Source organism: Cynocephalus volans, chromosome 11 (genome assembly GCF_027409185.1).
Source record: "Cynocephalus volans isolate mCynVol1 chromosome 11, mCynVol1.pri, whole genome shotgun sequence".
Lineage (NCBI taxonomy): Eukaryota > Metazoa > Chordata > Mammalia > Dermoptera > Cynocephalidae > Cynocephalus > Cynocephalus volans.
The window spans coordinates 92,919,410-92,938,985 of NC_084470.1; the positions used below are offsets into that span (position 1 = coordinate 92,919,410).

Sequence of the window (19,576 nt, forward strand, 5' to 3'; positions counted from 1 at the left end):
ACCAGGATCACCTGGGAGCTTGTTAGAAACGCAGACTATCCAGACCGACCCGATCTACTGGACCAGGATCTGCAGTTTAACAGGCACTTGGTGTGCACGGTAAAGTTGGAGAAGCCTGGTCTGGAGCTCACTCCTCTCTCTTACTAGAGTTGGGAAACCGAGGCCCAAGTGCTTGAAGGTTACAGAGTAGTGGAACTTCAGGGCTTGGGGTCTGAAGCCCTCCTAGGCCTGAACGGGCGCTTCCACCTTGTCCTAAAAGGCCAGTGAGTAGGCCTGCAGGAAGGACGGGAGCCGGCGCGCGCAAGGTGCTCGGCGCGCGCAAGGTGCTCGGCGCGCGCAAGGTGCTCGGCGCGCGCAAGGTGCTCGGCGCGCGCAAGGTGCTCGGCGCGCGCAAGGTGCTCGGCGCGCGCAAGGTGCTCGGCGCGCGCAAGGTGCTCGGCGCGCGCAAGGTGCTCGCAGGCCCCCGGGCCCGGCCGGGCCGGGGCGGCGTGGGCGCCCCGCGGGCCGGGCCGCCGCGCCGCGTCCCTGTCCCGGTCTCTGCGCTAGCCGGGCCCGGTCCCTCAGCTCCACCCCCTGCCTCCCCCTCCCGCCCGCTCGCGCCTCCTGAAAAGCCAGCCCGCCCGGGGCGGCGGCGCAGAGCCGGGCCGGCGCGACAGGCAGCCAGCGCGGCCATGACGGCGGAGAAGGCGCTGCCCCTGGGCAATGGGAAGGCTGCCGAGGAGGCGCGGGAGTCCGAGGCGCCGGGTGGTGGCGGGGGCAGCGGGGGCGCGGCGCCCGCGCGCGACCCGCGCGACAAGCGCGACAAGGCGGTCCACGAGCGCGGCCACTGGAACAACAAGGTGGAGTTTGTGCTGAGCGTGGCCGGGGAGATCATCGGGCTGGGCAACGTGTGGCGCTTCCCCTACCTGTGCTACAAGAACGGAGGAGGTGAGGCGGCACCGACGGGGGGAGAACAGGCTGGTGGCGTCGCCCGCCGGCTCAGTGGGGGCGGAGAGCAAGGGGAGAGCGCGAGACCCCCTCCCGCGCCTGCGTGAAGCGGGACCCTTGCGGCAAACCTCCGTCCCAGGCCACCCGGCGCATGAGCTCATCCCTGGGCATGGCCCACCTGTTCCAATGTGCATGGGCACGCGCTGCTTCACACCTGAGTGTGCCACCTGCCGCGCGCACTGGGGACTTGCCCGCCAGGAGGGTTCTGTCACCAGCATGAGGACCGGGACCAGGAGCCCTTGCTTTTTGGTACGGGCGCTGGTGTCTTGGGCAGGAGACAGCCCTTCTGAGCCTCTGCTTTCCTAACTGGAAACGGCCCGAGGGAAAGGGAGTCGTGATAATTATGTGAGTTGTCTCCGGTTTTGAGCAAGTACTGATAATGCCAGGCACGGTGCTAAGCTTTGTATATCATCCTCACAGTCACCTTTGTAGGAGTGGTATACCCATTGTGCAGATGGGGAAACTAAGGATCAGAGAAGTCACTCACTTAACCAGTGATAAAGGTGGGATTCTGACACCAAAGGCCTGTTCTAAGCTGGGATTTGGACTAACAACAGGGAGAACTTTTAGGCGAAGCACTGCTGTTTGCCTTCCAGCCGAGTCTTTCATTTGCTCTTAAGGCCTTTTCTACGGGCTAATATTTTGGGCCTCTCTGTTGGAAGAATTGGCACCAAGCAATTTCTTTTACGAGTCTCAGAGTCACCCACAGCAAATAGCAACAACACTGACTTAATGCTTATGAGATGCTTAGAGGTTGTGGAAGGGGACAGGGAAATGAAGGTGATGACAGTCATTTCTAGTGAAAATATCTCAAAGTCAATTGGGGAGAAAACCGGAAGTGAATCCACACTTCTCCCAGCTCAGAGAAGGGGCTTCAGACTTCAAGATGTATCAGCAGGACAGCCTAGTAGGTCCATGGCAAGGGATCTTGTAAAACCTTCTACAATGGAACAATTTCTCGAGGAAAAATACCGGTGTCTATGTATTCCCCCTGCTCTTTGCTGGCCCCTGCCCCTCCAGCAAATTCCCAAACCCCACAGAAGGTGGCTCAGAAGTTGGCTGGCAGGAACCACACTGTTAGGCTGTGCAGAGCAAGACTTCCTGTGCGAGCAGCTGCAGGGAGACGGGAAGGGTACTGCTTGGCCCAGGCCCTTTCTTTGGAGACATTCATCCTGAAGACACAGGCTGCCACAGGCCTGCTCTGCACTGGTAATGAAGTGGCCACTGGTGTTGGTGGCTTGGCAAGGGGGAGAGAGGGAGTGGACTTGGAGACCCCACCATGCCCTGAGCCCTCAGCTGTGAATCCTGCCTCTTTTTTGCAGAGTCAGCCTTTGTAAGCTGTAATGTCCACTTGGAAACCTGTGAGAACCCTTTAAAGTAGTCCTTAGGCAAAAATTGTTTTACCATCTTTTTTCATATAGGAAATTGTTATGCCAAAACAAAAAGCATTTATAAAAGCAGAAAACAGGGTAAATTGGGTTAATTACAAATTCTGCCACAGATTAAAAAAAAAAAAAAGGTTTTGGTAAGTGAAGTTTAAAAATGAGTCATTTTTATTTCTTACTCTAATTTGCCGAGAATCTTCGCTGATCAGGTAGGTATCCTGGTTTGAGTTAGTTATCTTAAGGATTACTAGCTTTGTGAATACATGGGCCAGAAGGCTTTCAGAGAGTGTCATCAGTTAGGTTTTAGAAGGTTCACAGATAAATTACAACATGTTTAGGAACCTGCTGCAGTTTGTTTTAATCTCTTAGATTTAGATTCAATAAACAGATCCTCTTTATGCGCTTTGACTCTCTTTTTGCCTTCTACAGTTTTGGTATCTGCTTATCAACTGTTCACCTTTTGAAAAATATCTACATGGCTCTACTCTTAGATCCCAGTAACAGTTTAAAGTATTTCTTTCCCAATGTGAAGCTTTAAATTAGTTGGTTGGCCAGAAAAGCAAAGACACTTTCAAAACCTGGTAGATATGGCTCTGCTATCAGGATTGATCAAAATTGTTGCTATTAATCCTTGTGGTTAAAGAGACTTCATTTAGCAAAAAGCAATTTCAGTTAAAGCCTTCATTTGTGAGATCAGATGGTGGGAATAGCATGTGTTTTCATGCTTTGTTATTAGACAGGAGAGAGAACAAGGGATTTGGAAGAATCCCCTTCGGATTGTGATTGCTCATGTTCACCTCAGTTTTTTTGATTTGTTTCACAGAAAGGCCCATGAGTATTGTGTTTCAAGACAGAAACACTAAAGCTTGGGGTAGTCTTTTCCCAGACTGATTCAAAGCCAGCCTTGCTAGATAGATTCTTGCTGCAAACTCCTTACACCTCAGCTCTGTACCTGGACCTCGTGTGTAGGGGTGCTTAACTCTTTGAAGCCTGATATTGCTCATTGTATAATTCCCTGAAAATGCTTTTCTTTATGAAAAAGAGTTTTTTTACAGGTCACTACTGAAGTAAATAAGAGGGAGGGCCCCTCACTTGGCCCACTGAGGTTACTTTAGAATGAAAATGAAAGGTGCAGCCTTCAGAGAGGGAATGGGTTTGACCTGTGCTGGAGAATGAAATATGTCAATAAAAGAATTAAGCAAATAAAACACTGCTTTTACATTTTCATCTTAGCTGCACAACGATTTTGTGAGATTAGTGGTATGGATATTATGTACTGAAGCCCCATTTTACAGATGAAGAAGTTGAGGCTTGGAGACATGAGGTAGCAGGTGAAAGAGAGCATAAACCCAGGGCCACGTTTTCTGACTCTGGTCCTCATAACAGGAACTTGAACTCAGGCTCAGAGAACACTATGTCTTACCTGTTGTAAAGCTACGCAACTACACCAGTTGTAAAGTAAGGCAAATCATAACTAAAGCCAAAATGTTTCCTTGTTTTAGTTATACTAAGTTTCCATTTGTATCATCAGGGCTAGGGCTCAGACCTTTCAAACTCATTATACAGACTTGGTCACCAGAACCCTCACAAGCCAGGCTAGGTCACCAGACCCTTCACATGCCAGGCTGGGTCACCAGACCCCTCACACGCAGGTCCATGGTAGGTAATTGGGATAGATCCCAGGAGCCATTGGCAGATGACGTGAGCTCAATCCTCAGCAATGGCAGCAGCAGTGGTTGCGGCCTCTCGGAGGGTCCTGGGGACACTGGCAGCAACAGCTTGTAGCAACAGCCTCCAGCAGCAGTAGCGGCCTCTCCATGCACCCCCCCCCCAGGGGGGCACCGTGGATCAGAGCCACTCATCCTTTGTACTTAAGTCCATAACCCGGGACACCTGGGTGCACATGTGCAATTCCATTAGACAATAACCAAGGAGCAACTGGGCACATGTGCGTATTTACATCAAATACTCGCAAGATTCTGAACATCTGAGGGGCCCTGACTATTTTCCTATATTTTCCCGACACCTGTAGTAGGCGCTTATTAAAGATTTCTTGTGCTGTACACGAAGTGGTAGGAGCACTTTTAATCTCATTCCTTTGCATCCTTGCAGGGGCATTCCTGATTCCCTACGTGGTGTTTTTTATTTGCTGTGGAATTCCTGTTTTTTTCCTGGAAACAGCCCTGGGGCAGTTCACAAGTGAGGGTGGCATTACGTGTTGGAGGAAAGTTTGTCCTTTATTTGAAGGTACGTGTTGAGCTAACGAGAAAATAAAATTTTGCCCAGGTAATGTCAAGCTGAAAGAGTAGCTCAAGACTGTTTTGAAAAGATAGAGTCAAATTGTTCTCTTTCCTTCGTCCTTGCAGGTATTGGCTACGCAACACAGGTGATTGAGGCCCATCTAAATGTCTACTACATCATCATCCTGGCATGGGCCATTTTCTACCTGAGCAACTGCTTCACCACTGAGCTCCCTTGGGCCACCTGTGGGCATGAGTGGAACACAGGTATGGCCCCCAGGGAAGGTCTCTCTGCTGTCCTGCTGGGGGACCTGGGATTGGGGGTATGTCCTGTCCTCAAGACCAGTCCTGGCCTGTGGTCTCTCATCACGAGTCCAGTTTTCTGGAGTGGCTCCATGGAAACTGGGGGTCAGTTCGACACTGGGTCTGAGATGTTCTGTGAGTTGCAGCCCTGAAGCCTGAGCTTAGCATTGGCCCAGGGAATGTCGTGGTTAGTATGAGAAAGAAGCACTAGACTGAGATTCAGGGGTCCAGGGTTCCAATTCCAGCTTTGCCTCTCTGAGTCAGATTTTTTCTGTTAAACAAAGGGGTTAGACTAAATCAAGGGCTGCAGACAGAGGGTCTTTAGGTCAGTCAGGATTCAAACCAATAAACAGCAAATTTAAAAACTGTATTTGGCTGCCAAAATTTTAAAATGAGAAGACTTCACGTGAAAATCCAGATTTGCATCTTCTCTTGAAAACTTAAAAGATCTGGAAACATCACATCCACTTTCCTGCTTGACAGCAGTGATTGCAGCTGAGAAGCAGCTGTTGCCTTTGAATGATACACCTATCCCGGGGATGCCAAAGTCCCCATGCAGGTCACTTTGTTCATTGACTTTACCTGTTTAATCTAGCTAGACATTTGAATTCATCCCCCATCCCCATCCCAGCTCCTGGTGGATAAGTTTTTAGATTACTTTTGACTCTGATACACTGTTTATTTTTCAATTTGTCATCCTATCAGGACTGGGTTTTACAATCCAGGGAAGAAGGCAAACACCTGTCAATCTTCTTTCTGAGATGACCGTGCCTACAGCAGACATTACTAATTGATTGTAGCACCCTTTCCCTTTGAGCCTGGTCTTGGCCTCAGGACCCTTCTCCGTAGTGCTTCAGGCGGCTAGCTGCTGCCTGGAATTGTCACAGAACTTTAACTTAGTCACAATCGGCCTTATAACCTGTGGTTAGGTTGTGTCTGGAAGTGGCCTGTCATCCTGAAGGCTGAGAAATAATAAGACTGGGTAGGATGTTGGTCACTAGTAGAAGGACTAGCAGGTGTTAGACCTAGAAAGTGCTGTGATCTAGCTTCTAGCCCTGCATTTTGTGGAGATCTTGCCATCTCTCTTTAGGGCCCTGAAACTTCATAAAGTTTTTATCAAACTAAAATTCAGGGACATATTCTTGGAGGTGTGAGTCCTCTATGATAATTTAATTTTGTGAATGTGTTTTGAGGATACTCTAAAAATATGCACATGTTCTGGCACAACCGCCTTATAACTGAGTAGAGTCAGGAGAGTCCAGTGTCTGACAATGGGCATGTTTACAATTTAAGGTGCTTTCATGTCAGATAGAATAATGGTGGCCAAGGGAAAGAGAGCAGAGAGGGTTAGCTCATAAATGGTGTGTTGGGACTACGTGTACTCAGATGAAAACATAAAAAACTGTAGGAAGGAGGGTTGTGCCAAAGTGAGACCAGAGGAAAATGATGGTAGAACTGAGTCTCAAATAGTCCGTGGAAGAACAGGCCAAGTGAACTCTGCTGAACAGGCAAGTGAACCTCACCTTCTGCCTGTCAATTCCATTTTTCTGTTGGGAAAGCAATGTAATTTCGCCAAATGGCATTATCCTACACATCCATTTCATTATCATTTTGAATTGTGTTGGTTCCTTAGTTTAGTTGGTACTTAATTTGTAAGTTTATTTTTGATTTTGTAGTTGTATGAATACTATAATCACAAAGACTTTATAGCTCATTGTTTATTCATACATGATTAAGTCTCATTTTTATAAAAATTGTTAATCTTGGGTGTCTGAGAAATTTTTTTGCTCTAGGAAGAAAATTTGAGAAATGCTATTTAAGACAATCTGATAAAAACTAAGAGTTCCTCTCTCCCCCCCTAAAAAAGGCACAAGGACACATTCAGATGTTTTGCCTGTCATTTCAGATTTCTAGGCTCCCCTTAAGACTGACTGCAGACCCACAGACCACCTCCTCTCAGAATAGATTTAGCACTTGCCAAGAGGAGCGGGAAGGAGGCAGACTATTGGGGACTTTTCCCCACTGGACTGCAAACCTCTTTCTCTAAAGGCACATGAGCACTTGCCATGTGCAAAACATCACACGCAGGAGGTAGTTCCTGCCCCCGGAGATCACGGGTATAGTTTGGATGGTTCATACACATGCGAAAAGAAAGAACTGCCCAGAGAAGCCGGGCACTGGCTCCTGCTGGCCGCTGTGCCAGGTGCAGGGGGCTCTGAGGGGAGTGGATGCAGGAGGTCATACCCTGGGGGAGCTCTTGGTCTGGTGGCCCAGACAGCTTTGCAAACAGAGGGGCACAGGTCCCCTGGAGGTGTACAGTGCTGGGCAATAACCATGGCAGGGAGATGGATCCCTGGCTGGAGCTTATTCTCAGTTCTGTCCCTACCTGTCTGGTGTCTTCATAGAGGAGGGAGAGGGTGCAAGTAGGGGTCCCTTGACTATTTCTGAACTTTAGATTCTTCCTCTTCAGAATAAAGGGAGTTGGAAAAGGTGATTCCTTGGAGGACCTTTGAATTCTAATTTAGAATTCAAGGGAGGGAGATCGAGGAAGGCTTCCTGGAGAGGGGTTAATCGGTTGCTCTGGGCCTTGAGGGATGAACACTCAGGTATTTTTACTTGAGAATCAAATCTCCCTTAATCATTAAGTTTCATGAAAGGAGAAAAGGCATTCAGTAATCCTTTCTGATTGATTGGATTGAGTGAGGGACTGACGAAGAAACCAGAGATTCTTTACACCTGTGGGCCCATGCCAGTTCATCCAATCATCAGGCCTTTATGAAGCAGCTGTCCCATTTTATATAGAGGAAAACTGAGTCTCAACTGCATTACTTTCCTTGGAACACCACAGCTGAACCATTCCTTTAGTTCCTCTGCTCCAACTGGGGCCACTGAGCAGGTCAGATAAATGCCATGGTCAGGCCTTAGGAAGGGAAGAGGAAAAAAGAAAATATTTGGGAACGAGGCTGGAGGAAGGAGTTTGATAGGGCATATTCAGTGGGAATGGGAGAGAGAAGGCCCCCTGCCCTGAAAACCTTTCTTCCTGTTCTAATGAGAGCAAGCCTCTCTCTTTAACTGTTTGTAAAGTTGATCCCCCCCTCCCCACCGTGTTCTCTGAGGCTTGTTTACCTGGAGTGTCTAGGTAAAACTGCCTGCTTGCACCGTTGCTGTGAATGTTTTCCAAGGCTCAGCTCTCATGAAGCTTAATTTTCTCGTGTTTCTTGTCTTGTTTCCACTGTAGAGAATTGTGTGGAGTTCCAGAAACTGAATGTGAGCAACTACAGCCATGTGGCCCTGCAGAACGCCACCTCCCCCGTCATGGAGTTTTGGGAGTAAGTGCCTGAGACCTTATGTCCCTTGGCCTGTGGGGGCTATGTCCTGGTTCTGCTCAGTTGGCCTTGCCCTGTCCCTGGAAAAAGCCTGACTCTTCCTCCAGCCTGGCACTTCCTGGCTTCTGTGGGCATCTGACTGCTTTGGAAGCAAGAATGGAGATCTTCAGGGGGTTTCCCAAAGGGGCAACCGAGAGAAATGCTTTCTTGTTCTTTGATAACACGTCAGCATGCCTAGTTGTTTATGAGGACAGGAAGTGCTTGGTAAAAGGATGGACAGTTTAAAAATTCATTTTGAACAAAAGAGAAGTTATAGAGTGTTTGCAATAAGCTAAGTCAGTATATTTAGCCTGGAAAGCTGAAGTCTCTGGGGGGACAGGTTAGCTTTCTTCCAGTAGCTGAAGTGACATGTGGAAAGGAAGTAGATCAACTTTAATGGACGGAGCGTAAAAAGGGACAAGTTTCAAATGTGCTTAGGGAAGAACTTAGTCTCACAGCATTGTCTGAAAGGACTTCAAAAGGTTGTGAGCACTCTTCCCTGGAGGTGTTTGACTAGCGTAAGACTGCTGATCATTGTCTGGGGTGTGTCTGAATCCACTGAAATTGTAGACAGTAATTGTTTGAATGGGCATTTTCCCGGAGATGGGTATAGTTTTATCAGAATTCCAAAGGATCTGTGACCCTTACAGGGCTATTGCATGTGGTTGTGGAAGTTGCACACTGAACAACCCAAGGGGGCATCATACGTTGTGAAATGTATGTTCCTGGATCATGTAGTGCACATGCTGTATAATCATACATAGTGGCCCTGACTCTGGAGCTTCTGTAGTAGAGATAGGAAGATCCCAAGAATTAAAGAAAGGTTTCCAGTATGGCGTGACGGCTGTACTAAATGCTTTCTGAGGCTTTTCAATCTAGAAAGGCCTGGATTTGCTGAAGAAGCCTCTCCTACCCTGATGCTTTTTAATAGTAGAGTTGGGGGTGGGGGATGGGGTGGAGCTGTCGTTTTATGAGTGATCTTTATTCTTTTCCCAGATACCATTCTTCTCCTTCCCTCTCTGGAGGTCATTATGCTGAATTTAGATTTATCATTCTCATGCACATCTTCATATTTGTTCTACATTTGTATATGCCCCAAATAGTAGTATAAGGGTACTTCAAAAAGTTCATGGAAAGATTTGTATTATCTTTCAATTCTGTTTTTCTGTGAACTTTCTGAAGTACCCTTGTATGAGCTGTCTTGCATATCTTAGAATTTTATATTAATGGTACCCATTACTTACATTTTTTATAAAAACTTTGTTTCTTTGCTCAGTATTCGTTTTGAGCGATTGATGTACACATTGATACCTGTAGCTCTGGTTCTTTCATTTTTTCCCCCTGCTATAGAGTATTTCATTGCATGAATAGCCTACATTGTATATATCCAGGTCCTCTTGACAGGCATTTAGACTGTTAATAATAATATAGCTTCTCACTATTATGAAGCACACCAAGTGAATGTCTTGGCCGTGCTTCCTCGACTGCATGAGTGAAGGTTTCTAGGGTATATACCTGAGAATGAAATTGGTCAGTTTTATCACATAATGCAAAATTGGTCTCTGAAGGGATTGATCTAATTTGTACTCCAAACAAGATTATGTGAGAATTTCTACTGCTCCACATTCTAGACAGCACTTGATCTGGTCAGTGTTTGTTTAGCCTGTGTGATGGCTATGAAATGGCATCTCACTGTTCTAAAATTTTCATTTCTCTAATTACTTGTGAGGTTGAGTACCTTTTCATATTTTCTTACTATTTGATGTTCTCATCTGTGGACTTCAGGTTCATATCCTTTTCTATTTGAATTGTCTTGTAGACAGGAATTCTTAATACATTGTAGATGTTATCTGGGCTGTAAATATCTTTCCCCAATTTGTGACTTTTCTTATTTATTTATGGCATACAGCAGTTTCAATTTTATGACAGTCAGATTTGTCAGTCTTTTCTTTTTGGTTTGCATACTTGGTATCTTATTTAATATATATTTCCCTACCTAAAAGTAGTAAAAATTTTCCATATTTTCATCTAAAAGTTTTTAAGTTTTGTTTTTTCACATTTAGGAGTATAATCTATCTAGAGCTTTATTTTATTTTTTGTATGGTATAAAATAGAAATTCAGTTTTATTTTTTTATATAAACAATTCCCCTAGCAGTACTTACTGGTCATTCATCTTTTCCCAACTGATTATAATGCCATCTTCTATATGTAGTTTTCCTAAAAGCACAGTTCTGTTTTTTGGCTCTCTGTTCTGTTCTGTTGGTCTCTTTACCTCTCTATGTCAATACAACCCCTATAGTTTTATTCTAAGTATTAAGCTATTAAGGAAACCCCTCAGTTTGTTCTTTCTAACATCATTTTAGTCTTCCAAATGATTTTGAGAGTCTGCTTATTAGATTAGACGGCAACAACAGCAACAACAACAATAAAGAAAAAAACAGCTCTGTGGGCATTTTGATTAGACGTCTATTGAACATATAGGTTAACTTGAATTTGAGGAAAATTAACATCTTTATGATTGAGCCTCTCTGTCCATGAACATGGTATAGCTAGCTCTCCATTTATTTAAGTCTTTTAAGATGTCTTACAGAGTAGCGCTACTTAAATGTGGTCTGCAGAACAGCAGCATTCGAATCACCTGATTACCTATCCCAGACCTATGAATCATAGTCTCAAATAGAACATCCATAAGATATGTGCTAGAGAGGAGGCTTCTGTGCTGGGTAGACCTGTGTGGTCTTTCTCAACCCCATTGGAGGAATGTCACAGAGACCTGCACACTTTGGACCTGTACATTTGAGGATCTGCAAAACATGATCTCTGTGCTCCGTTAAAGAACCCATCATGAAACTCTGGGGTGGGCAAGGTCTCTGTATAGGTTACTGTTGTTTTGCACCATTCATTTCCTTTGTAACATATATGGAAAACCTTAATTAAATCATTACTTGTGTAATGTGTTTGTTCATTGTATGTATTGCCCAATGGACAGTCATGAAGCAGCACTCTGGTTTTACTCACCCCTGCCAGGCTATTGAAGACCCTCAATGAGTATTTATAGGGTAGATGGATGAGGAAAGAAGGCAGGCAGGCAATATGTTCTAGAAAATGCTCTACGAGAAGAGTCAGTGTGGGCTCCGGCAAGAACTCATGCAGTCATTAAGCTTCCCACCCCTCCATCCCCAACAGCATTGATTAATTCCAGGATCCCTTTGCAATATCCATATCACCCATTCGTTTGGACGCCAACTGGCAGGAAGGCACAACTTGTCTGCCTTCTCATGTGTAAGGACCTTTTTGTCAGCTCCTTGGCCCATCAAGGTGGAAGTCCACGGGAGGACGAGCCCATGGTTCTAGTTTTCTACTCAGATTGCATATGTACCTGTATCATCCATGCACTGTTGAATTCTGTGTTCTAAAAGTACTCAGATGCTGGTGTGGCACTCACCCCTTCATAAGATGCTTTTGTTAGATGCTCTAATTCATCTCCTCCCCAGAGTTGAGCTTGGAATATGGTGATTGTGTGAGATGTTCATAGCATATGAAAAGCCGTTGAGCCATGTAAGTTTGAGGAGGACTGAAAGCTATGTCCTTCAGCGATAACATCCATTTACCTTTGATTAACCTAAATGCCCAAACTTATTATGTTATGGGATAAATTGGAATCATTTTTCTCCAACCCCAAGAGCACCCTGTTCACTGAATGTTAGCATTTCACTAAACACAGTCTGGGAAACACTTTGCTAGGAAGAAGTTCTTTCTTAAATTCAGCTGGAAGGTGGCTGCTGGGGCTTTCTATAGAACATACCTCATTCCTTTTCCATGTGACAGCCCTTCAAGTACTGGATCGGGATCCCTCAAAAACATTTCTTCACCATTCTCTTTGCTGTTTCCTTGTGTGGCTGGTTCACGATGCCCACTTCTCTTCACATCTTCATTGTCCCCCTGTTGTCCTTTTCATGCTACCTCCAACTCCAGGGATGTCATTCCACTCCAGAGCCACGTTGCTTGTCAAAGTAGACTGCCTGCTGTCTGCTAGTTCATTCATTCACCAGACGTCTGGGCTCCTGGTGCATATAAGATAAACACTGTGCATATTTGGGGGAAGCAGAGGTGGAAGATGAGGTTCTAGCCTTTAGAAGCAGAGGTGAGATGAGACCATAGGTTACCATAAAATCAGTTACAAGGTGCCGATCTTCTGCTCAGCAGTGGGCCATGGCTTTGCCTTGGCCATGGGCACCTGACTGCCCCCCATCTTGAAGTTTCATTTTCCTTTTCAGGGTATAATTTGAAATTACTGGCTTAGACAATGAGAAAAAAGCTCAGGCGCTGGGTCGATCATGGATTCTGACTCTGCTTATGGGGCCTATGGGGATGGGGAAGCTTGTCTTCCTACTGTGAGATTTCAAAATTAGGCCATCCTGGTTACCCTTAGTAACTCATTATGCATTTGGCATCCGTGCGTTTATCTAAATATGTCTGCAGTTCTAAATTTTGAGCCTGTATCTTCTGGTGGTATTGAGTGCTATTAAGTGTGTAACCAGTGTGGTGGCATCAGGTAGACTTTGATTTGTTTTCTCTTCTCTTTCTGAGTCCCCGTCTCCCATTCGTCCAGAGTTTTGCGAGGACCTCCGTGCTTGTGATGTATCCAACAGAAATCGCTTTTGCATGGTGAGCATTCAACAGACGTGTTGAGCACCTATTGCATATTGGGCCTGAATGAATCTCGAAGGGTATTCTGTCTTATTTCTTTATTCAGAAGGATGAGGTCCTGTCTTTCTGACTTATCTGCACTGGAGCTGTTTTGTTTTTTGTTTTTATGAACATTTTAGTTGTTTTGGGGGGGACATGGAATTTAGTGTCAGAGGAGCTGGATAAGACCTGGTTCTTCCTGTGGGACTGGGACATTCCCTGCCTCCCTCTCAGACTCATCTTCCCCTCTGTCCATTGTCCTCCTCCACACGGGCCTCCTGTCTGTCCTTCAGATGTACTGGGTTTGTCCCGTGGTCAGTTTCATGGCTTTTGCCTAGAATATTCCTCACCAGATCTTTTCAGCACTTTTTGTGTGACTGGCTCCCCCCTATCACTGAGTCGTAATTCAGATGTCCTTTTGGCAGCCCTCCCTGACCCTTCTAGCAGAATCAGCTCTCCGATTGCTCTCAACCCTGTCAGCCTGTTTTATTGTCTACATAGTTCTTGTTTTATCTGAAATCCTTGTTATCTTCATTTACTTGTGTATTCTTTGTCTTCATCCATTATAATTTAAACTTCATGCTGGCAAGGACTATGTCTGTTTCGTTCATTATTGTCTTGCCAGCAAATTACTATTTGTTGAGTGAATGAAAGAGCAAATGAATGGAAGAACGAATGTTTCTTAACCTCTTGGAGTTCAGCGTCCTCATCTACAAATTGGAAATGATGATAGCAGCCACCTGCAAGGCTGAGATGAGGATTACATGAAACTTCTCCTGTTCCAAGCCCAGCACAGTTCTTTGGGAGGGCTGCAACATGTGAGCAGAATGTTTGTGGTTGGTTCTCCCATCTGTGGAATGGGGATTAACCCTGTTGCCTGCCTTACCAACCTCTCCAGGTTGCTGTGAGGATTAAATGAGATACCACATTCTAAGAACTTTGGGTCGTAAGTGGGGTGCATGAATTAGATCCCATTACTGGAGGCATGATGTCCCACCCAGCCCCTGTGCAGTCAGACTATTTGCCTGAAGTAGCCTTTGTGCCTCCTACTTTTGGATCAGAAGTACCCCCAGACCTCTTCCCTAAGTCAAAACTGAACACCATGTGGCACCATCTAATTCTGCCAGTTTGGATTACTGCCCCTACCGCCACCCCCACCATATCACTATGCACGAGGCTAAAGTGAAGATTTTAGCAGACAAGTTCTGGAGCCCAGTCTGAGTCACTGCTTCCTACACTGCCTAGTGCATGACCCTGGGCAATGCATGTAGCCTAATCTCCGAGCCCCTGTTGCTCCTTTGAAAATGGGATGGCAGATGGTGAATGTACCTACCTCGTCGGGTCGTCGAGAACATCCAATGGGCAGATGCTTATAAAGCAGCTAACAGGGTGAGCACTCAATACCTGGTAGCTATTTTTACAAGGAAGACTTTATCCAGATCTTTGAAAGACTGTGGATTCTTTTCAACAGTCTTTAGAGAAGGCTCATCAGCAAGGCCTTGTTTGCCCCCGTGGTAGACATGGTGAACTCTGTAGTGTACTTTTCCTTCACTTGATTCTTCTTTTGACACTAGTACTTGCTAGGAGCTACGCACCTTATCAGTAACCAGAAAGATGAGGAGGACCTTGTTGCTCCCTGAGGAAACACACATCCTGGTGGGGAAAGCTGGTAAGTGGGGGGAAAAAAGAGAATTTTTGATTTACAAGGCCACAGATATGTTTGTAGGCTACTTGCTCACAACTAAGAAGAGGAAAGCTGGATGCCTGGGCTTTGGGGAAGGCTTCATGAAGTTGGTGATGCTTAGGCTGGGTTCTGAAGGATGAATAGCAGTTTTGTGGTTGACCATGGAGTGAGCGAATAGCATAGTAGGTGGACAGAACAGCAAAGTCCAGAGCACAGAGATGTGAAGCCATACGTTGGGACTTGTAGATTTTACCTGCAATGCTACTGCATCTGGAGCCTGGGAATGGTAGGGGGACTTTGCTGAGGAGGTAGGCAGGGGCCAGAGTAGCTGTTCCACTACAGGGCATTACTGAGCACCTACTGTACGTCACGTGTCTTTGTAGGTTCTGGGATGCAGCATGAACAAAACAAAACTGACCCTGGTGGAGCTGACAGCAAAACAACCAACTAAGCAGTTAGTACTACATTAAGCTGAGATCAGTGTCCTGAAGAAAAAGCCAGCAGGGCAAGAGAATAGCAGTGTCCAGGGATCAGGGGGCCTCTCTGAGGAGGTGGCATTTGAGCAGGGAAAGTGAGGGAATTTGAGAGAAGTGAGTGAGCAAGCCATGTGGATGTCGGGATGAGGTCTGAAGCTGAGGGAGCAGCGGGGGTCGTGACCCAACAGCAGGAGGGAGTTTGAGGTATTTGGGGAATAAAAAGGTGGCCAGAGAGACTGGAACCCAGCTTAAGGGACCTTGGTGCCTTTCAGAGGATTTCAAACCATCCTGTGGGATGCCTTCAAAGGTTATGTCCCTGGATACAGTAGTGGTGCCACAGCTGTTGGGGAAGTCGGGGCAGAAGCAGTCTTGGAAGGACGATGGTTCTTTCCGCTTGGCTGTGCCATGCACTGAGGCAGTCAAGAGAGCTGTCCCTCTGATTTGTTGACACCTCCGCAGCCACCCACCTGCTGTAAGGTGTCGCTTAATCTCATACTTTCTTGGTGGGCTTTTCCTGATAGAGGCAGATGAGAGGCTCCAATCTGCCTGAGCTCTCAAGGCTATTTTTTAGACAGCAGCAGGAGCCAATTTAACAGTAACCCTCTGCACTTGGGCTGCACATCTGCTTTGTACCCAAATCCCACTTTTGAAAATTTATTCTTCAGCATGACCACATTAGTTATATACAGCCTGAGCATGTCTACAGCAGCACCATTTGTGATAGTTAAAAAAAAAAAGAAAAAGAAAAAAGGAGCAAAGTGTTCTTAAATATGGTACCAATTAGATGAGTTATGCAAGAACTGCTAAAAAGAATGAAGTGGAAAATGTGTTGGTGTGGACAAGACTTCTAAGATCAAAGTAATTAGAAAAGGAGAGGTGTAGGGTGTTGTATATAGTACCATGTGCATAAAAATATATGTATATGCCTTTCTACACATAGAATGTGTCTGGAAGGCTACACAAGAAACTGTTAACAGATCACTCAGGAGTGGGACTTGGGGATAAGGGTGAGGAGATAGAAGGAGACAGAGTTTTACTTTTTTCTTTGTGCTCTTTTGTAGTACTTGAATTTAAAAAATTAAAACTAGGAACATGATTATTTTATAATAAAAAAAAAATAGGAGCCACAGGGTTACTGAATAAGTTCTTGTTTATTATAATGATCCTTCCCATTTACAACCCTGGTTTCATCTTGCTAATTTTTATGTGTTTACCTGTTTATTTATCAAATCTTTTTTGTTAAAATTAGCTCATTTAATTATCAAATCAGCCCTGTGAGGCGGACAGAAGAAAACTTTCCATTTTACCATGAACCAAACGTAATCTTGGAGGTGCTGAGGGACGGCCCCGGTGCATGTCCCTAAAGCCCAAAGCCAGCCTTTTGGCTCCCACTGCCCCCTGGCAGTCCTGCCGTCCGTTGCCTCCCTGAGTGTGCTGCCCCCTGGACAGAGGAGCTCATCTCTCAGAGAGAGGGTCATTCTGCTTGCTCCTCTCCATCTGTGAAATGCTAGGGACCCCGATTACAATCAAGGAGAACATGAGGAGGTCCTATTGAGGACATATACCAGAGTCCTGTGCCTGGGCAGCCTGCAGAGCTCCCGGGAGATTCACTGTAGCAAACCCAAATCGGTACTTTGTTGTTCAGACAGGGTGTTGTGACCTTTTTATTCTAATTGTTGAATGTCTAACTGATTGCAAAAATAGTGAATGTTGTTGTAAGCAATTAAAACACAGTAGATATATAGATGTGATATGTTTATATATCAGATTATGTAGAGCATAAACACATTCCTCCCAACTCCACCCTCTGAGAGGTAACTGTTGACAACTCAGAGCTCTTCCTCCTTGTATGTCCATGTACTCTCAGTGCCGTTTGTCTTACTTTCCCTTTTGCGCTGTCAAAGCATGAAAGTTCTGGGTTCAGGAACTTTATTTCTTTCTTCCGTTGGTTTCCTTTCATAGAAGTGTGTTCTCCAGCAGAGGCTTGACGTCCTTAATGCAAAGGTGATCTATATCTTTTGTTTGGTAGAAAATGTGTAAGTGCGTTTAAGTAAAAGGAGAAAAAAACAACACACAATAGGATTTCGGTTTCCAAGCCGCTGAAATAGAAAGGGGTTGTTGCCAAAGTCCGCTTTCTGGCTCCCTTGTGCCCAGCAGACCTACCCTGGTGGCCTCCCATTCACCAAGCAGGGCAGAGCACTTCTCCACTGCCAGTGAAAAGTTAAAGGCGTGGAGGCCTGGGGAGAACCCACAGTCTCTCTGTTGCCCACGCAGGAAGCTGTCTGTCCCACTCGTCAGCAACAGGGGTACCCCCTTGCTCAGAGCCCCTGCCCCGAGAAGGACCAGTTAATGCTTCTGATGATGATGCAGTCTGAACACTACACTGAAAGCCGGGGTGGAGGTGCCGCTTGTGTGTCTAGTCGTTGAAATGCTTTTTTTTTTTTTTTTTTTTCGTGACCGGCACTCAGCCAGTGAGTGCACCGGCCATTCCTATATAGGATCCGAACCCGCGGCGGGAGCGTCGCCGCGCTCCCAGCGCAGCACTCTACCGAGTGCGCCACCGGCTCGGCCCGAAATGCTATTTAAAAGTACTGTGGTGTGGTATGGGGACCCGGAGACCTGGGCTTTGGGGCCAGACAGCAAGAATTTGAATCCTGTTCCTTCCACTGATTAGCCTTGGGTTCCTTACTTAAATCTCTCTGCAGCTCACTTTCCTTGTCTGCAAAATAGGAATAAATATAGTAGTAGTGGTGGTGGTGGTAGTAATTAGGCTTAGTAAGTACGGAATAGCTGTGAATCTACTAATATTATGCATTCTTGATTATCAGAGCAACACTATTTGTGTGTGAAATCAGCCAGGAGGATATTTGTATTTTCACATTGGATGTCTTACAGTATATAAAGGGGAGCAGTGATTTACTCAACCAGAAGAGTTTTGTCTGAGGTTCCTTTTACGTGTTATTGGGCGTAGTGGGGGAGAAGAAGTCATATATAGTTACTAAGCACCTACTGTGTACCCTGGCCCTGCACATGACCCTCTAAGCACGTTACTTCATTCAGTCCACTCACCCAGGGGATAAATGATGTGGCCTACTGTCTGGACCCTCATCTCACACAGGGGCTTCTGAGGCAGCAAGAGATTAAGGGACTTGTCCAAAGTGCCTCTCATGGAAACCCGAGCCTGAGCTGGGTTGCCACCCAGCCTCGCTGCTCCCTGCGGCCTCTGCCATTCTGCGCTCCTCTGCTGCATCTGAGATGCCGTCGGCTGCCTGTTTTCTCAGATGCAGAATCCGACTGGAGTGTGCCTCCTCTCTCCAGCCCTGTGGACCTAGGTAGGCTCTTGAAGAAAGAGTTTTTCAGCAGATGGGAGTATATTTGATGGGAAAAGGAAGGAAGGGAGGAAGGAGGAAACCTGGGTGGCATGGGTTAACAAAAGGCTCCTGTGTCCAGCCAAAGCAAAACAAACAAACAAAAACCTGTTGGGTTATGTCTTCCCTGGGTTTCAGGAGGTTCCTTTAAGAAATGGCCTGTTTTTAAAAGAATGTCACAGTTTCCCGCTGAGCCAAGTGTCAAGTGTGAGAACAGTCCCGTGTAATCTGATGTGATGACAAGATTTAAATTGATGCTAGCCTCCGGTGTGTGCCTTACAGTCCTGCATCTGGTGGCTGCAAGCATTCACGAATGAATGACTTTAATTCACGGTCAGGAACAGAATAACTCAGGAGTAGCTGTTGCCAAATTGTTCTGTGTCGTCTTGATTCCAGGTTATTTTTTTTAAAAAAAACCACGGGAAAGTGTATAAAACTCTCCAGGTTTTCATGCACGCACACACCTGCTCACCTGTGCTTCCTGCAGATGAAGACTTCCAGGATGGGGAAGAAGCTCCAGATCAGGAAGCCACCTGACTCTCCCACCTCCCAGTGGGGACCTTAGGCAAGTCATTCCAGATAGTTTCCTGGTCGGTGGAACGGGTGTAACGGTACACACGTCGAGGTGCGGTATTAAGTGAGCTGCAGATGGTGTGATGTCAGTGGTCTATGTTAGCTCCTCTCGATCCGTCCACCCCAACACCCCTTCCACACTCACTTTTGTTTTAGAGCCAGCTAGAGGAAGTGACATTCAAAGAACAGAGGTGACCACCTGAGGTCCCCTGGCAGGATACGCCTGAGCTGGGAGCAGACCCCTGCTCCCCACTACAGTGTCCTTCTCCAGGGCTATTCCTGTCATTCTTGTGTCTTTCCTGGCCACCGTCTATCTATGGCAAACATGGCTCTCTGCCAGCCTTCATACAGAACACCTCAGAGGGACCAAGGGGGCAAAGGCGTCCAGCTCAGCCTGAGCTTTTGGTTGCTCGCTAGTGTGGAGTTGCTTTATCCTGGAAATGCGTGAGGGTGGCTGTGGCCTGGGCAGCAGTCTGGGCTGCCCGAGTCCTGATGAGGAGGAGGA

General features: G+C 46.2%; 1 protein-coding gene across 1 annotated transcript in view; it reads left to right on the forward strand.

The window, feature by feature from the left end:
* The first annotated feature begins 671 nt into the window (after positions 1-671).
* The window catches only part of SLC6A11 (solute carrier family 6 member 11), a 115,231-nt gene continuing 96,326 nt past the window's right edge, over positions 672-19,576 (forward strand). The window contains exons 1-4 of the mRNA XM_063114267.1: positions 672-927; positions 4,485-4,619; positions 4,739-4,879; positions 8,154-8,244. Of these exons, the coding sequence (XP_062970337.1) occupies positions 672-927; positions 4,485-4,619; positions 4,739-4,879; positions 8,154-8,244 (623 nt within the window). The remainder of the gene's footprint in view (positions 928-4,484; positions 4,620-4,738; positions 4,880-8,153; positions 8,245-19,576) is intronic.